This window comes from Polypterus senegalus, chromosome 7, assembly GCF_016835505.1.
Source record: "Polypterus senegalus isolate Bchr_013 chromosome 7, ASM1683550v1, whole genome shotgun sequence".
Taxonomy (NCBI): domain Eukaryota; kingdom Metazoa; phylum Chordata; class Cladistia; order Polypteriformes; family Polypteridae; genus Polypterus; species Polypterus senegalus.
In genome coordinates this window covers 17385662-17401597 of record NC_053160.1, presented here as the reverse complement: position 1 = coordinate 17401597, position 15936 = coordinate 17385662, and the positions used below count along the sequence as shown (strand labels likewise).

At 41.9% G+C, this 15936-nt stretch overlaps 1 protein-coding gene across 3 annotated transcripts in view; it reads right to left on the bottom strand.

Moving 5' to 3' along the window:
• The window catches only part of frem1a (Fras1 related extracellular matrix 1a), a 265444-nt gene that overhangs the window by 150662 nt on the left and 98846 nt on the right, over positions 1-15936 (bottom strand). For all 3 annotated transcript variants that reach the window (XM_039758260.1, XM_039758263.1, XM_039758261.1), the window contains exons 5-7: positions 11345-11541; positions 10945-11268; positions 1600-1708 (exon numbers count right to left, since the gene is read on the bottom strand). In XM_039758260.1, the coding sequence (XP_039614194.1) occupies positions 1600-1708; positions 10945-11268; positions 11345-11541 (630 nt within the window). The remainder of the gene's footprint in view (positions 1-1599; positions 1709-10944; positions 11269-11344; positions 11542-15936) is intronic.

Here is a 15936-nt window from a genome sequence, read left to right as displayed (position 1 = left end):
CAACTCGGTTTACGACCAAAGTTCTGGAACGAATTATGGTCGTGAACCAAGGTTCCACTGTATATGTATCGGGTGAGTCAAAATGATGTTAACACTAATGATACTGCTATTTATAAACTTGTATGCAATTTTTGTGGACAAGTTATGTGCCACATATGGTTCATGTGTTGAACATGATGGCGAACAGGTTGAGCCATTCCTATTAGTCATCTTGCAAGTATGGAGTATGTTTTGTGAATAAATTGTTTCCGCCATTCAAATATTAACATAATTTTGACTCACCTTATTTATATACTGTACATATACTGTAGTCACATGTGTGTGCATAGGGAACAGCTGTAGTGACTCTCTACAGTGACTGCAATTCTACCGCCACTTCAAAGTTTGGCGCTGTGTCCTAATGCCTTTCTTTCTTCCTCCTTCTGCAGACCAGATGATTGATGGCTAACACCCCTCTGATGTCATTTTTTAGGTTTGTGTCCACCTTGACTCGCCTCTTCTTGTCAGAATGGCCTAAAACAGGAAGCTCCTCCATCTTGGGACAGTTTTATTTTGAACTCACTTCTGCAGAGACGACTCTGTGACAATTGTATGCTTGTTTTGCTGATTGTGATAAACCAATTATATGGGGTGACCAGGCTGGTTCCCCAACTCTTTCTTGTTGCTCTCTTTCCCTTACAATATACACACTGTGGACTATGACCAGCAGCTTATCCTGGCCAATACCCCCAAGCCGCCAGAGGGAGTCCTCCCTGCGACGAGGAGATGCCCCGAATTCTAGCAGGGCATCATGGACTATGGATTTTTAATACACAGCCCTGCTGGATAACATCAGGGCCACCACAGGACACTGCAGGGAAGCACAGAGACATTTATTTTCCATACAGCCCGAAAGTACGTCCCAGTCACATGGACGGAAGAAATAAAGTTCTTCCGGGCTGATGAAGAAAAGGAGTTTTCACCTGACCCGGAAGTGCTGGATAATCACATGAACTGAGGGGTCAGAAGCACTTCCGGGTCAAGGAATATAAGAGACTGCGGGAGATCCCAGATGGGCGAGCTGAGTTGTGAGGAAGGGAACAACGCGTCTGGGTGTGGAGGATTAATTATTGTTTGAGTACTGTTGATTTACTGCATATGAGTATTGTGGAGTGGAGGGTGCTTTGTGCACATTATAATTGTAATAAATTCAATTATTGGACTTTTATCTGGTGTCTGATCCGAGGGTTCAAGGGGACGACAGCACCCCCTATCTGTCACAACACACAAACATGAAGTCCTGACATTTTTAAAGGCTTCACCGGGTCCTTCTGCTTCATCTTATGGAGACTTCATATAAAATCCTAAGACTGTCCCCTGTTCCAGAAAAGTACACGTAATTCAATTCCTAAGAGGCACCAATTAAAATTATTTCAAAGTTACTTTTTGATGCTTTTACAAGTAAATACATTTATCAGTCAGCCTGCTTTTGAGGTTTCATGTACTGACACCTAAACATGGTCCTGTAATTATACATTAGCACTGTTGGTACACAGAAAAGTTGAGTATTAGAATCTTTTTGAAAGATCCACATCAAATGTTAACAATATAAAAGCTTACCCATATTCCAAGAAACCCTTGGAGCATTTGTGTCAGCGGTCCTGACTGAAATGTGCACGACAAAGGGAGAACTTTGCACAAAGAAAAAATCGTACACCTCACACTCCATCTGCCATGAAAGAAAGAAATGCAAATGATCAACCACAACAATGAGAGCAACATAAAAGTGTCCAGTCCACTTTGTCCTATGTTATAGAAAGATGAAAACTAGAAAAATATCAGGTCAAGTTCTACAAACAAATATCTTTAGGAAAAATCATATTTTACACTTTTAAACATAGAGACAAATACAAAGTTCCAAAGCCCTTATCAATATATCATCATCTTCATTATTTTCATTCTTCTTTTCGTGATGAAGTTCACCCAAGCAACACACCAAGCTGGGCTGACTAGCTGGCCAGCGACCTTCTTCATCTTCATTTCCAGACACCCCCAGGCCATATAGAGTTCTTCCAACGTGTCCTGGATTTGCACAAGTCCTCTCCCAGTTTGACATATCTGGTGAACCTCCTGTTGTAGACACCCAGAGGACATCCAACATTCTTAAAAATCCTGGTTCTGTAATGGCATTATATGGTTCTTTACTGGATTGTGTGGTTCTTAAGGGACATTACGGGGAAGTGCATTTAAAACTGAAGCCAGGAAGAATTGTGGGACTTTGGAACAAACTACTGAGACATGGAGTTGAAGAAGAAACCTTGACAACCTTTAAGAAGAATCAGGAAGAGATATTGGGACAGCTTAGCTATTAGCTAAACAAATGGGCTTGATGGACTGAATGGTCTCCTCCCATTGGTTAAATTTGATATGTTTTCTTTGTAGAACTATTGCTCGATAAAGAAGAGTTTTTTCCATATGAAATTGGTGGTTTGTGCTTTGAAAAAACTTTGAAAGTTTAATGTATTGTAGGCTACACTGGCTTCCAGTTAAGTTTTGGGCAGATATCAAAATTCCACTTTTAACATATAAAGCCTTAAATGGCAGAGGTCTGGCTTACTTGTCTGAACTTATCATTACTTACAAACCAAAGCGCATATTAAGATCTCAAGATGCCGATCTGCTTAGGATTCCAAGGATTAATAAAATAGCAGTGGGAGGTCAAGCTTTTAGTTCCAGGGCCACTAAGCTGTGGAGTGGTCTGCCTGCTACTATAAGAGATGCCCCTTCAGTCTCAGCTTTCAAATCCCGGCTGAAGACTCACGACTTCAGTTTAGCACACCCTGACTAGAGCTGCTGATTAACTGTACAGACTGCATATCTGTTGTTAGTCATTAGCACTAAAACATAAGTAACATTATAGTTATAATTTGTTACTAACCCTCACCTATTCTGTTTCTCTTCTTGGTACTCAAATGTGGCACTTGGTGCCCCGGCCCACCTGCCAAGTCGTTTTGCCTGCCTAAGGTAAAGTCATTTCTGATGGTGGATCAGGAACTGTCGGGTAGAGGGGTCCTTTCATCTGATTGGCTGGCCCAGCGCTGACTAATCTGTGGAATGGCCAATAGGGAGAGGCAGCTTGATGGCCGAGGTCTCCAGGACTCTGAACAAATCCAAATCCTATTATGGGATATCATCTACTGTTGAATTCTGCTCTGTACTTGTAATATTATACTGTATTGAAGGTCTCTTGTGTTCTGTTCTGTGTATTGTATTGAATTTATCCAGTTTTTTTTTTTTATGCTCACTGCACGCCTAACCTCCCTGGAATGGGGTCTATCCTTGTCTTTTTAGAGAGTCAGGGCTGCGTGGCTGTCAAAAGGCAGGGCCTGTTAAAGCCCACTGCGGCACTCCTTGTGTGAATTTGGGCAATACAAAAATAGACTGTATTGTATTGTATTGTAGGCTAATTAGCAGAATATTAACAGATTAAGAAACCTCAGACTTGGCCTGTGTGATTTTATGCAACAGGAGACCTTTAAAGATCAAGAGCCATTGGTATTTCACAAATCTGTTATCATCTATTCAGGATTTATGAAGCCTTTTACAAATCTAAATAAAGTTTTTTTTTTCTTTTGGGAACCCAAAATGGTTAACCTATGGCATCACTTTGAAGAGCCATTCCAAACTACCTCAGCAGGCTCCTCTTGATCTGTGGATGATCTGCTCCTCAACTTGGACATCTGTACTCGTAGTCTCATTGTTTCAGAGCCAAAGATTGTAGCCATAGTTGAGGAAGAGGATGTACTTGTAGACTGACCAATAAACCCAAAGGTTCATGAGAGGATGTGCTTTTTTTTCAGTAAGTACAGGGTAGTCCTGGGACCCTGCCTCAAAAATACAGCAGAGACTTGTTCAACTTTGGGGGCAGCACAGATGTCATGCTGTTGGGTTATTTTGTGCAGATTTCTTCTTCTTATGCCAATGTGCTTCATATTATTTGGCTTCCATAAACGAGCCGGTCTCGTGATACTTTTGCAATACAGAACTTGGAATGGTGATCATAAAGTCCTGAGGAAAATTGTGCCGTCTGTTACCCCATGCAGTTGCTAGCCATATAACTTGACACCGTTAGACACAAAGAGATTTTCTAACTTCAAGTCTGATATGTCCCGTAGTGGGATGCTGGTCTAACTTCAACTTTGTGGAATCGTTTCCCGATATTTGATTTCACAAATGGTTGCTCAAGCAACAGAATTCTCTTTCTGGAAATCTTTCCGTTTTAAGCAAAGTTCAAGCTAAGTCATTTACCTTAATGAAAGGAAAAATGTGTGGGTGGGTGTGTCCATCTGGTTGCTATGTGTCTGTCATTCCAACAGATGGTGCATCACAAACATTTAGTCTTTTTTTAAATTATTTTAATTTTTATTTTATTGGCTTCTCTTGTTTGTTTTCATTTGGTGTCTAGACAGCTACAAATGAACTCTTTTAGGGCTAATTAGTTTTTTCCCTTTTGTACTAGGGATGAATATTTTTCCAAAAAAAAGCACACAAAACAATGGTTTACACATAAATCAACATACAACACTTATTTGTGACAAATGTCACTCTGTTTTATGTTCCATGAGCCTGTACGGTACGTAAATTCACATAATTATTACATGCTTGTTTCTCTCATCACTCATAAGATGAAAAGAACTTTCTAGAAAAAAACAGCTTGAAGTATGCGAGTGGCTGGTAATCCGTAGTGCCCACTGGCACACAGCATTGTTTGATTAAGTCCAGTTGCCAGCTTGCCTCCTACAGATTCAGCTTTATTTGAGGGTTTTCTAGCATGAACCGCCTTTTTAAGGTCATGCCATAGCATCTCAATTGGATTCAGGTCAGGACTTTGACTAGGCCACTCCAAAGTCTTCATTTTGTTTTTCTTCAGCCATTCAGAGGTGGATTTGCTGGTATGTTTTGGGTCATTGTCCTGTTGCAGCACCCAAGATCACTTTAGCTTGAATTGACGAACAGATGGCCGGACATTCTCCTTCAGGATTTTTTGGTAGACAGTAGAATTCATGGTTCCATCTATCACAGCAAGCCTTCCAGGTCCTGAAGCAGCAAAACAACCCCAGACCATCACACTACCACCACCATATTTTACTGTTGGTATGATGTTCTTTTTCTGAAATGCTGTGTTCCTTTTACGCCAGATGTAACGGGACATTTGCCTTCCAAAAAGTTCAACTTTTGTCTCATCAGTCCACAAGGTATTTTCCCAAAAGACTTGGCAATCATTGAGATGTTTCTTAGCAAAATTGAGATGAGCCCTAATGTTCTTTTTACTTAACAGTGGTTTGCGTCTTGGAAATCTGCCATGCAGGCCGTTTTTGCCCAGTCTCTTTCTTATGGTGGAGTCGTGAACACTGACCTTAATTGAGGCAAGTGAGGCCTGCAGTTCTTTAGACGTTGTCCTGGGGTCTTTTGTGACCTCTCGGATGAGTCGTCTCTGCGCTCTTTGGGTAATTTTGGTCGGCCGGCCACTCCTGGGAAGGTTCACCACTGTTCCAAGTTTTTGCCATTTGTGGATAATGGCTCTCACTGTGGTTCGCTGGAGTCCCAAAGCTTTAGAAATGGCTTTATAACCTTTACCAGACTGATAGATCTCAATTACTTCTGTTCTCATTTGTTCCTGAATTTCTTTGGATCTTGGCATGATGTCTAGCTTTTGAGGTGCTTTTGGTCTACGTCTCTGTGTCAGGCAGCTCCTATTTAAGTGATTTCTTGATTGAAACAGGTGTGGCAGTAATCAGGCCTGGGGGTGGCTACGGAAATTGAACTCCATGGATGGATGGATGGATGTGATACACCACAGTTAGGTTATTTTTGAACAAGGGGGCAATTACTTTTTCACACAGGGCCATGTAGGTTTGGATTTTTTCTCCCTAAATAATAAAAACCATCATTTAAAAACTGCATTTTGTGTTTACTTGTGTTATATTTGACTAATGGTTAAATGTGTTTGATGATCAGAAACATTTTGTGTGACAAACATGCAAAAGAATAAAAAAATCAGGAAGGGGGCAAATAGTTTTGCACACCACTGTATATCTGTGTAGTCCTCCTAGGGCGAACGTTGCTGCACGATCATCTGGGGACCAATAAGCAGATGCAGGTACCTATCTTTCATTTTTGACTTCCAGATCACTAATATCAAAATCAGAGTTCGATAAGTCCAGTTCAGCAATAATACGCAAAAAATAAATTGCTAAATAAATAATACGCACAGAGTATTCTGTTTTGTGCATTTGCTTCATTCTCTCACCCAATAATGACAGCATTCTAGGAGTTGTTTACTCTCCGTTACTTACGCACACACAAGGATTCGATGTAAAATTGACAAGTCTTAACAGCCCTCCTAGCAAAGAGGGTCTACCTATAGAGTAACGGTGAGTTTTAACCGACGTTTACAGTTTTTTTTTCGCCCTCTGCCACTGAATGTCGACTTTAGCTGACATCCACCCTCAACCCCTTGTGTCGACAAAAGTCGACATCCACCCTTAAAGAGTTAAACAGGGTAGCCCGGCTGGTACCCCAACTCCTTCTCCAGGCTCCCTTACAATCTGTCCACTGCTGTCACTGGCTATTGCACATTTGGATGAAATGACAGGACCACAGTTAGCAGTACTGCCACGCAGCTCCAAAACAAACTTTGTTCTAATACTTTCTGGATGGTCAGAATGATTTGTCTGATTAGTCTGAATGTTCAGTGTTTCCCTAAGGCTTCAGAAAGTGCAACTGCTGTGGAAAACTTACAAAAAGAGACAGGACTGTGCCTTGGGTTCCCCAGTGTCACCCATTGTAGCCAACTAGTACATGGAAGAAATGGAGGAGAAAGCACTCAACTCTTTACTAGGGATGACACCAACCCACTGGTTCAGATATGTTGATGACACCTGGGTAAAGATCAAGATCCGGGAGGTACAGGCCTTTACAGACCACATTAACTCAGTGGACACCAACATACAATTCACCTTGGAAGACTCCAAAGATAACTGGCTGGCTTTCCTGGATTGTGCAGTCATCATTGGGACTGAGGGAAAGCTAGAAATAGAAATCTACAGAAAACCCACCCACACTGACCAGAATGTTTTGTTCGACTCACATCACCCACTACAACACAAACTAGGGGTTATCGGGACACTACACCACAGAGCAGAGAACAGCCCCACTTCCACAGGAGCTAAGAAGAAGGAAAACAGGAATCTGATGACAGCCCTTAAGATCTGTGGATATCCTAAGTGGGCCTTTAACAAGGCAGGATCCTGTTCCAGAAAAAGGACAATGGAACGGTCGAAGTCCCTGGGCCAACGGAAGAACCTGGTTATTCCAAACATGGCAGGTGTGTCCAAAAAGCTAAAAAGGATTTTTGAAAAATACCACATACCTGTTCACTTCAAACCCACTAACACACCGAGACAGAGACTCGTCCACCCCAAAGACCGGATACCAAAACAGAAGAAGAGCAATGTAGTATGTGCCATTCAATGCAGCGAAGAGTGTCCTGAACTGTACATTGGAGAGACCAAACAGCCACTACACAGGAGGATGGCCCAGCACAGAAGGAGCAACACCTCAGGGCCTGAATCAGCTGTGTACCTCCATTTGAAGGACAAAGGACACTCATTTGAGGACATTAACGTCCAGATGTTGGATAGAGAAGACAAGTAGTTTTAGAGAGGGTTGAGGGAAGCTTTGCATGTGCAAATCAACAACCCCTCACTCAACAGAGGTGGAGGCTTTAGGTATAACCTGTCTTCAGTTTCTCATGCTCCCCTTTCATCCATCCCCTGGAAAGTCAGGCCCAATTGACACCTCCACCAGGCGGACCACTCTTAACGACCCACTCTATGGGGGTAGGAGGGGCTGTTAAAAGGTGCGACTGTTACATCTACCTGTCTCCTTCCTTTGTTTTACTATTCAGGGCAGGTGTGAAGTGAAACTAACCTGGAGGATAAATTTGTGATCTCTAATAACATTCCTCAGATTGAAGAAGCTGCTTGGATGAGCAGTGAAACGTATCTACCTAACAAGAACAAAGTCCAGTTGTTATGACTCAACTACCAGATAATTTCACCTGAATGAATGAGTATCTTCACAGACATCCTGCTTTGCTCCTGTTCCAAAGAAGGCAGGCGCCTCTTCACCTAATAACTATAGACTATCACATCATGAAGACCTTTGAGAGGCTGGTCCAGGATTACACAAGTCATTTTGTGGTTAGATCACCTGGAACCACTGGAGATGGCCTATCAGACAAGGATTAGAGTGGAGGATGTGGTTATCTCTCTTCTCCAAAAAACTTATCCTCACCTGGCAGCACTGTGAGGATTATGTAAGTTTGCTTACAAACCAACAGGTGTAAAGAAGATACCATTGCTACAGTTCTTCAGTCTGCACTAGCTCACCTTGAACACCATAGCTATTAATTGATTACAGATCTGCTTTTAACACCGTTACTCAGAGCAGAATGGTTACTAAACCTTTGGACATGGAGATTAGCCATTTCATTAGCTTGTGGATCTATGACTTTTTATAACATTAGAACAGTCTACATGAGAACAGGCAATTCAGCCCAGCAAAACGTGCAAGTCCTACCCACTTAATTCCTCCAAAATAACATCAAGTTGAGTTTTGAATGTCCCTAAAGTCCCTTGGTCGCTTATTCCAAGTGTCTGTGGTTCCTTCCTAATGTTTGTGTGAAATTTACCCTTAACAAGTTTCCAACTGTGTCCCCGTGTTCTTAATGAACTCATTTTAAAGTCACCATCTCCATCCACAGTTGTCTGACAGTCAGATTTGGTCTTCACTCCTCATCCACTCTGCTAGTGAATATCAGAGCTCCACAAGGTTGTATGCTAAGTCCTCCTGTACTCATTCTAAACCTAAAAACTCTTTGAAATAACATCATCGTTAATTCGCAGACGACATGAGATCAATCAGGCTGATCTCAGTTAGAGCTAAGTCAGTCTACAGAGAAGAGGTATGGAACTTGACTGAATAGGGCTTGGTTAATAACCTGCTGCTCAATACCGAAAATAACCAAAGAAGTCATAACTGATTTTAGGAGGCAAAGGAAAGACTTAGAACCACCACCACTGCTGTGCATTATAAATAAATGTTGTAAATATTGTCACAGACAACTAATACGACATCATTGATCAAGAAGACACAGCAGTGACTTTATTTCCTCAGAACATTAAAGATATTTAGTGTGTCTGAGCAGCTCCTGATGTCCTCTGACCGATGTTCCATAGAAGGTGTTCTCACTTACTCTTTGACAGTGTGGTACTCCACTTGCTCTGTGGCAGATAAAATGGCACAGAAAATCTTTGGAAAGCAGCATCCATCAATGGACGATAACTGCTATTTCTGTTGTCCCTGCAGGGCTACTGATATCACCAAAAATTCAAATCACCCTGGTCACCATCTGCTCATCCTGTTACTCACCGGCATGTGTAACACGACTCCGTGTGCTTGGATTTCCAGGTTCAAAGAATGTTATTACGCTTGAGCTAATGTTGCAGTAAATTTAGTACTAAATAAGTAGGATTCATCATAAAGTACTCACTTTGAGTAAAACTGTCTTTATGCAGTTTATATTTTACTAGCTGTGCTACCCACCTAAGAAGAAATTGAAATAATCAACATACACCTTAGCATTAATGTTGGCGGTTCACCATGAAAGGCATATTTCTCTGTTATGTGCCATTTGATATTGGATTCGTAAAAGCAGTGCTAATGCTTGTGATGTGCCATCTGTTGGAATGACAAAGGCAATGCCTATGTATCTGTTATGTGCCATTTAAAAAGGGATTTGTAAAAGCACTGTTAATGTTTGTGACATGCCATCTGTTGGAATGACAAAGACAATGCATATGTCTCTGTTATATGTCATTTGATATGGGGTTAGTAAAATCAGTGTTAATGGTTCTGACGTGCCATCTGTTGGAATGACTGGTTAAATAGAAATTTATCTGTTACCATCAGCGATTGTACATTGTCTTCAGAACTGTTTGTTTGTGGCATTCCTCAGGGCTCAAATTTGGGCCCTCTCCTCTTTTCTTTACATATAAGCCGTGTTAATTTTTGTGATGCATCATCTGGTGAAATGACAACCGCAATGAATTTTACTACTAAAAATATCTGTGATACACCATCAACTGGAATGACAAATGCAATGCATATGACTCTGTTATAAACCTTTTGGTATGGGATTCGTAAAAGCAGTGTTAATAATTGTGATGCACCATCTGTTGGAATGACACATGCAATTCATTTTAATACTAAAAATGTTTGTGATACACCATCTGTTGAAATGACAGAGAAACAGTGACAGGATGGACACACAGACAGACACTTACTGTACTTATTCTATTATTAAGGTGGATATTTTTTTTTCTATGGACTGTTTTTATATAGCTAGCACAGGCTGTGTTTAGGTTTATATTTATACTTATCTTCATTTACTTCATATTTATTGCTTATTTGCTTTTACATTTACACAGAATTATACTGAGAACTGTCACTAAACCTCATTGTACATAATTCAATGACAATTAAAGCTATTCTGTTTCTGCAGTTTCTCTGCACAAGCACTTTGAGCTACATTATTTGTATGAAAATGTGCTATATAAATAAATGTTGTTGTTGTTGTTGTTGCATCCATAAGCATTTTCCTGGGGGCACCACTACAAGTGATAATGAAGAACAGGACAGATTAAGTTGAAACTCTGAAATGGCCTTGTCTATGTGAGTGTGCCTTCTGAAAGACTGGCATACAGCCCAGGGATTTTTCTTGCATTATGCCAAACACCCTACAGTTGGATTAAGATGGTCTACAAATGGCCCGATGCTTCCTATGAGTTGTTCTTGCTTAGATAAAACAATGTGAAATTTCGAGAACCTTATTCCACTTACCTCAAAGTTCCTTCTCTCTGTGTGGCTGCCATTTGGAGGTTGATAGGCTATCAAAATCTCATTGAGGTCTTTCCAAGTGAAAGAAGTAATTGGCTTGGTGTGGTCCGTGAGGTGAGTAATATACCCTTGCTGGGGAGGTCGTGTAATGTTGAAGACCAGCAGATCCTTGGGCGTTTCACTGTCTTCCGCATCAAGAGTGGCTGTGCTTAGAGAGGTTAGAATAAACTGATCCACTTCAAGGATGAACATTGACATGAAAGAAGCTTTTGGAGGTTGATTTGGGATGGCGTTTTTAATATGGACTGGAATCCAGGCGTGTTCTGACTAGAAGAGAGCAAAGCACAAATTAAGATGGGGAGTCCACAACTTTAGCAAGAAAACTGAGTCCAGGAGTACCTGCCTTGTGCGTCGTCCTGCTTCTGGTGTCGGTGAGGTCGAGCCTGATGGCTATGTAGTCAACTGCAGGAGAAGGAGGGCTCAGATGCTGGTACCTCAAACCCATGAGCAGGAAATCTCGACAGTTAACTTTTGTTGTCTCTACCAACTTCATACCCTTGGAGCAGCTGCCGTCTTTGCAGGTTAACATGGCACTGGTCACTGTCAAGTATAAGGACATTTTATTAAGCCGTGCATTGAAGTTATTTTTATTTGGACATTATTGCAATGCCATGAATGAATTTGAGTGGTTTTGAAATTGTACCAATTACTGAACATGACAATTGTGACCACCAGCTCTCACATGCAATGGAAAAACCTAGTAACTGCCATATTTTTTCAAAATTGAGTTTTTTAAGGCTTTGGAGGTCTTTCCTGACTTTATAAGGTGGAGGTGATGGCCAAATATGTCTTCATTCCAGTCATAGCACGATACCTATGTCACACTCGGCCGATATAAATCCTCCACCTCACCTGTGTCGCTTAGCTTCAGTCCTTGGGCCGTTATTCTTTCTACTCTTTTCACAGGCATGGCCTAAACTTCCACTGTTATGCAGACAATATATCTTAGTACACACTCGCCTACAGACTCACCTCCCGGCACACTCACTGACTGCATTACTGATCCTAAACTATGGAAGGAAAATAACTTTCTCAAACTTAATGCCAATAAAACTGAAGTGTAACTAAAAGTGTAACTGGTAGATCCAAAATCCAAACTTTCTAAGGCATCCAACTTCACTGTTTCTGTTGATGGTATGCTTGTCAAACCTGCTCCTGTTGTCAGAAATCTGGGTGTTTTGTTAAATTCATCACTTAACTTTGAGCTACACATCAGGTCTCTTTCCAAAATTTAATTCTATCATCTCCGTCACATTGCCCGCCTCCGTCCACTTCTGTCCTTTAATGATGCTCAGACTCTGGTTCATTGTTTCATAATGTCTCGTATTGATGGTTTTATTTCAGGTGACTACCTGTTGAAGCTCATCGAGAGAATGCCAAGAGTGTGCAAAGCAGTAATCACAGCAAAGGGTGGCTATTTTGAAGAAACTAGAATATAAAACACTAGCCAACCCGCGGCGTACCATACGCCGCATAATCAGGCCGGTTTTTTAATAATTTTTAAGCACAGGGAGAAAATTTTACATTTGCAAAATCGGTAATGTAATACATCAGCAAGAAAAGCAACATTGTAACAATGCACGGAACGAACCAACACACAATCATCCGTGCGGCGTAGCGAGGTGGGAGGGTGTGTACAAAGTGCAAGAGCATCTAAGAAGACGCATGTTTGTCGCGGATGCGAATTGATGTATGTAGCGTGTACAACACTTTGCTATGCTGCACGCGGTCGTGCGTCGTAACCGAAAAGTCATTTTTTAAAGACTGCTCACTTCATTGTGTTTTAACCTCAGTTGTAAAGGAATGTTTTAATGATCCCATGGGATACCCCTCGCAAACAGTTTTACACGCTGCATATGGCGATTCACCTCCACGAGAAACATGCCTCTATTAACAGTCAACGTGTGGGAGGGGGGTGTGTACAAAGGGTAGGGACGAAAACAGTGGGAGCGTATGAGTCGCACTTAGTGGCAATTCCACGGTTTGCAGCCCGAATGGGGTTCAGTGGCTTACCCACGCCTAGACACACGCTCAATCTCATGCATAATTATTTATTGAATGGTTAACACTTCTGGAAAGACACGGTTGTCTAAAACAGGTTAGTGTGAGAATACAACAGTAAGTGAATGAAAAGATGGAACTCTGGAGAGAGCAAAATACAACACAATAGTGAACCCGCGGCATAACAAACGGCGCATAATTATTTATTGATGGTTAAACACTTCTGGAAAGACACAGGGACACCCTCAAAACTGTTCTACGCCGCATACAGCGATTCACATCTGCGACAAACAAACTGTTTTACACACTGCATACAGCGAATCACATCCGCGACATGATTTTTCCTAGATGGTCCTGTCGCGTCCACCCTCGCGCTCGAAGCATACACACTGCCCGCTCATGTGCCCGGTCGCAAGCCGCATCCAGTCTCGTTCTCGAAGCATACACACCACCTGGTTATGTGTCCGCTCGCAAGAGAAACTCACGGAGAGCCGCCCACCAGCTGCCTGTATGTGTGCCTCTGTCTGTCTCTGGCGCGCTTTCTCTTGCGCCGCCTCTGTGTGAACCGGTCAGGCACAGAGAAGGTCAGCTGCTGACAGAGCGCCTCGACTGTCGCAGGGCCTGCATTGGTGAAGCAGGTGAGACGGTAATGAAACAGAGGCACAGGGCTTATTGGTTTTTAAAGACTGATTCCTTCATTGTGCTTTAACCTCACTTTTAAAGGATTGTTTTAAGGATCCCATGGGATACCCCTCGCAAACCGTTTCACACGCTGCATATGGCGATTCACCTCCGCGAGAAACATGCCTCTATGAACAGTCAACATAGCTCGGAGGTACATGACATTAACCTGACCTGCACTGCATGTGGCCTCTACGACAGACGAACATAAATGACGCCATTTTTTCTGTGTCGTCGCGTCTGAGTTGGTGGGCGTGGCCCTGCGAGTTGTCGTCGTATCCAATGGTCTTGGAGTTGGTGGGCGTGGCTCCTTCCTGTGTGCGCCATAGGTGTCTCACTTGTCGGCGTCTTAGTGAATCCACGCCCCTTCCGGCGTGCTTTTCATGGTTGTCTTGCCTTAGTGAATTATATATATAGATGTTTTCAGTTATTTCACCTTTTTTTGTTAAGTACATAACTCCACATGTGTTCATTCATAGTTTTGATGCCTTCAGTGAGAATCTACCAATGTAAATGGTCATGAAAATAAAGAAAACACATTGAATGAGGAGGTGTGTCCAAACTTTTGGCCTGTACTGTATACAGTGGAGGAAATAATTATTTGACCCCTCACTGATTTTGTAAGTTTGTCCAATGACAAAGAAATGAAAAGTCTCAGAACAGTATCATTTCAATGGTAGGTTTATTTCAACAGTGGCAGATTGCACATCAAAAGGAAAATCGAAAAATAACTTTAAATAAAAGATAGAAATTGATTTGCATTTCATTGAGGGAAATAAGTTTTTGAACCCCTACCAACCATTAAGAGTTCTGGCTCCCACAGAGTGGTTAGACACTTCTACTCAATTAGTCACCCTCATTAAGGACACCTGTCCACAGAATCAATCAATCAAGCAGACTCCACACTCTACAACATGGGAAAGACCAAAGAGCTGTCCAAGGATGTCAGAGACAAAATTGTAGACCTGCACAAGGCTGGAATGGGCTACAAAACCATTAGCAAGAAGCTGGGAGAGAAGGTGACAACTGTTGGTGCGATTGTTCGAAAATGGAAGGAGCACAAAATGACCATCAATCGACCTCGCTCTGGGGCTCCACGCAAGATCTCACCTTGTGGGGTGTCAATGGTTCTGAGAAAGGTGAAAAAGAATCCTAGAACTACACGGGAGGAGTTAGTTAATGACCTCAAATTAGCAGGGACCACAGTCACCAAGAAAACCATTGGAAACACATTACACCGCAATGGATTAAAATCCTGCAGGGCTCGTAAGGTCCCCCTGCTCAAGAAGGCACATGTGCAGGCCCGTCTGAAGTTTGCCAATGAACACCTGAATGATTCAGAGAGTGACTGGGAGAAGGTGCTGTTGTCTGATGAGACCAAAATAGAGCTCTTTGGCATTAACTCAACTCCTGTGTTTGGAGGAAGAAAAATGCTGCCTATGACCCCCAAAACACCGTCCCACCGTCAAGCATGGGGGTGGAAACATTTTGCTTTGGGGGTGTTTTTCTGCTAAGGGCACAGGACAACTTAATCGCATTAACGGGAAAATGGACGGAGCCATGTATCGTGAAATCCTGAGCGACAATCTCCTTCCCTCTGCCAGGAAACTGAAAATGGGTCGTGGATGGGTGTTCCAGCACGACAATGACCCAAAACATACAGCAAAGGCAACAAAGGAGTGGCTCAAGAAGAAGCACATTAAGGTCATGGAGTGGCCTAGTCAGTCTCGGACCTTAATCCAATAGAAAACCTATGGAGGGAGCTCAAGCTCAGAGTAGCACAGAGACAGCCTCGAAACCTTAGGGATTTAGAGATGATCTGCAAAGAGGAGTGGACCAACATTCCTCCTAAAATGTGCAAACTTGGTCATCAATTACAAGAAACGTTTGACCTCTGTGCTTGCAAACAAGGGTTTTTCCACTAAGTATTAAGTCTTTTTTTGTTAGAGGGTTCAAAACTTATTTCCCTCAATGAAATGCAAATCAATTTCTTTTTATTTAAAGTTATTTTTTCGATTTTCCTTTTGATGTGCAATCTGCCACTGTTGAAATAAACCTACCATTGAAATGATACTGTTCTGAGACTTTTCATTTCTTTGTCATTGGACAAACTTATAAAATCAGTGAGGGGTCAAATAATTATTTCCTCCACTGTAAAATTTACTTACAACACACTCAGTTGTGTTTTAGCTTTGAGCAAACACAGGTCCAGGGCTCTCAGTGCATATAAAGCATATAAGGACAATACATTAT